The sequence below is a fragment of the Nestor notabilis genome, unplaced genomic scaffold, assembly GCF_000696875.1.
Source record: "Nestor notabilis isolate BGI_N333 unplaced genomic scaffold, ASM69687v1 scaffold21535, whole genome shotgun sequence".
Taxonomy (NCBI): domain Eukaryota; kingdom Metazoa; phylum Chordata; class Aves; order Psittaciformes; family Psittacidae; genus Nestor; species Nestor notabilis.
Genome location: NW_009928192.1, coordinates 6,960 through 9,136, shown reverse-complemented (window position 1 = coordinate 9,136; position 2,177 = coordinate 6,960). Strand labels below are relative to the sequence as shown.

The 2,177-nt window shown below is 60.5% G+C and overlaps 1 protein-coding gene across 1 annotated transcript in view; it reads left to right on the top strand.

The window, feature by feature from the left end:
• RETSAT (retinol saturase (all-trans-retinol 13,14-reductase)) overlaps window positions 1–510 on the top strand; it is a gene marked incomplete at its 5' end in the record, with an annotated part of 4,748 nt that extends 4,238 nt beyond the window's left edge. The window contains 2 exons of the mRNA XM_010014405.1: window positions 227–311; window positions 370–510. Coding sequence (XP_010012707.1) covers window positions 227–311; window positions 370–510 — 226 coding nt within the window. The remainder of the gene's footprint in view (window positions 1–226; window positions 312–369) is intronic.
• Window positions 511–2,177: the final 1,667 nt, after the last annotated feature.

The following is a 2,177-nucleotide window of genomic DNA, read 5'->3' as shown; positions in this document are numbered from 1 at the left end:
ACCTCTGCGGGTATGAGGGGAGGAAACCTTCAACCCTGCGAGGAACTAAGGGGACGAGCCACCACCATGCCATGGGGTGATGCACGAGCACATCCAAGTGGAGTTGCACAGTCCCAATGGGAGGAGGAAAGGGCTGGGCCTCCTCCAGCTCCTGGGTGCTACCCCCATGCCCGGCGTTGAGGAGCAGCTGGGCAGGATGAGACCCTTTCCCTGCTGGGGGGGGGAGGAGGAGGAGGAAGGGGTCATCGGGGACCCCCGGGGTGGTGTTGGGGGTGGTGTTTGGGGATGGGGATGCCAAGGCAGCGCTGAGGGTCAGTTGGGGCCGGAGGACATGGGGCCACCGCTGCTCCCCGCACAATTCCAGGGCAGGATCTGTGCCTGGTGGGCTTCGCGGGCGCCCTGCAAGGAGCCGTCATCTGCGCCAGCGCCGTCCTCAAGCGCAACCTCTACATCGACATCGCGCGGCTGAAGAAGCGCACGGAGGCCGCCGATGCCAAGAAGAGGGTCTGAGACCCCAGAGCCAGGACGTCCCTTCGCCCCCATCCCACTGGATCATCCCCAGTGTCATTCTCCCCTGCAGCACGTCCTTCTCTGTCGCCAGACCCCCGGGATAACAGCCCAGGAAGGTGCTGGGTCTGTTTCCAGGCAGTTTGCTTTGCACTTTGCCCACCTCAAGCTCTCCTCCTTCCACTCCAAAACCTGTCATTAGTGAGCAGGCACCAGTCCAAAACCTGTCGTTAGCGAGCAGGCACCAGCGCTGATCTCTGCCATGCTCTGGAGATCAAACCCCTCAGCCAGGGCAGGGAGAAGAGTCTCCATGCACTGGTCAAGGCAACCCCAAACCCAGGCTGCACCAGACCCAACTGTTTCCACCAGCACTTGGTGGCTGCTTGATCCCCCCCCAATGTCCAAGAGCTGCTGGACCATCGGAGGAGCATCACCCACCACCACCACTGGGTCAAGGGCAGCATCCTTGGGCTGTTTCCTCCCTTTCTGATGCCAGGTTGGGCTCCAAGGCTCTGCGAGGAGCTCCCAGACATGGTCCCTCAGGCAGGAACCAGCTCCTGCCTCACCGGGGTGGTGAATTAAGCAAATCCTCACATGCCAAGACTGGGTGTGATGGGGTTTAAGGTGGGTTTAAAGCTGAAGAGCAACAGTGCATGGTGCTTCTGGGGCTGTGCTGAGGAGCAGGATGCAGCCCTTGGTGTTGGCACCCACCTTTGCCCATGCAAACGCTGACTCCGGGTCTGGGAAAAGCTTGGGAACGTGATCAAAGCTCTCTCCAGAGAAAGCACATGAGATCAGGAATTAATAAAATCATCCTCATTGTCTTGGGATTCGGGCCTCATGATGTGGGAGGAGCAGGGGATGGGGCAGAGCTGCTTCCTGGTGCTCCAGTTTGGGAAGGGAAGGGCAGAGGGAGTGCGGGTGAGCCCTGTTTGGGGGACCGTGTCGCTGGGGGCTCATCCTGCAGCAGCACGGCCTGTTTTGGGGAGGAATAATCACAGAAACAGGTAAACCAGGTAGTAAAACCAGCTGGGAAACGCCTCCTGGAGCAGGCAGCGTTTGCAGTGGGTGACGCCGGCTCAGGAGCCCGCTCCAGGAAGCTGGATGGGTTCGTTCTCCCCATGGTCTGCAATGGGAAGCAGGAATAACCTGGATGGAGGCTTGGGCAGGGTTAGGAAGGCAGCGGGGCTGACCTGGGTGCTCCTTGCTCCGTGGTTCCCTTCATGCTGGCGTTTCCAGCCCATCCAACCCCCTTGGAGACACAACCCCCTCTTTGCTGTTCTCCTCCCCATGGTGCCAGCCCTGGGGCCCGATCCTGTCCCGGGGACCGGTGCCTGGTGCCATCGCACACCCAGTGCCAGGCATCGCCCTTCACAGCCACGCTGGCACCGAGCCGAGCCCGATCCTGCCCCTGCACTTCCCAACGGAGCACTTGGGACCCATTGCAAGCCACTGGGGGGGTTGGACACCATTCACCCACTGAGGGGACCTGGCATGTCCCAGCCAAGGTGGAGTCGAGCTCTTCTCATTGTCAATGCCAAGCTCCACAGCACTTGCACCCTGGAGAGGAGCCGAGGGAAGTGAAGCTCTTCAGGACACTCACAGTTCAACTACGAGGTGAAGCTGATGCACAAAGAGACAGCCAAGGAGACAGAAGAGCTTTACCAGCA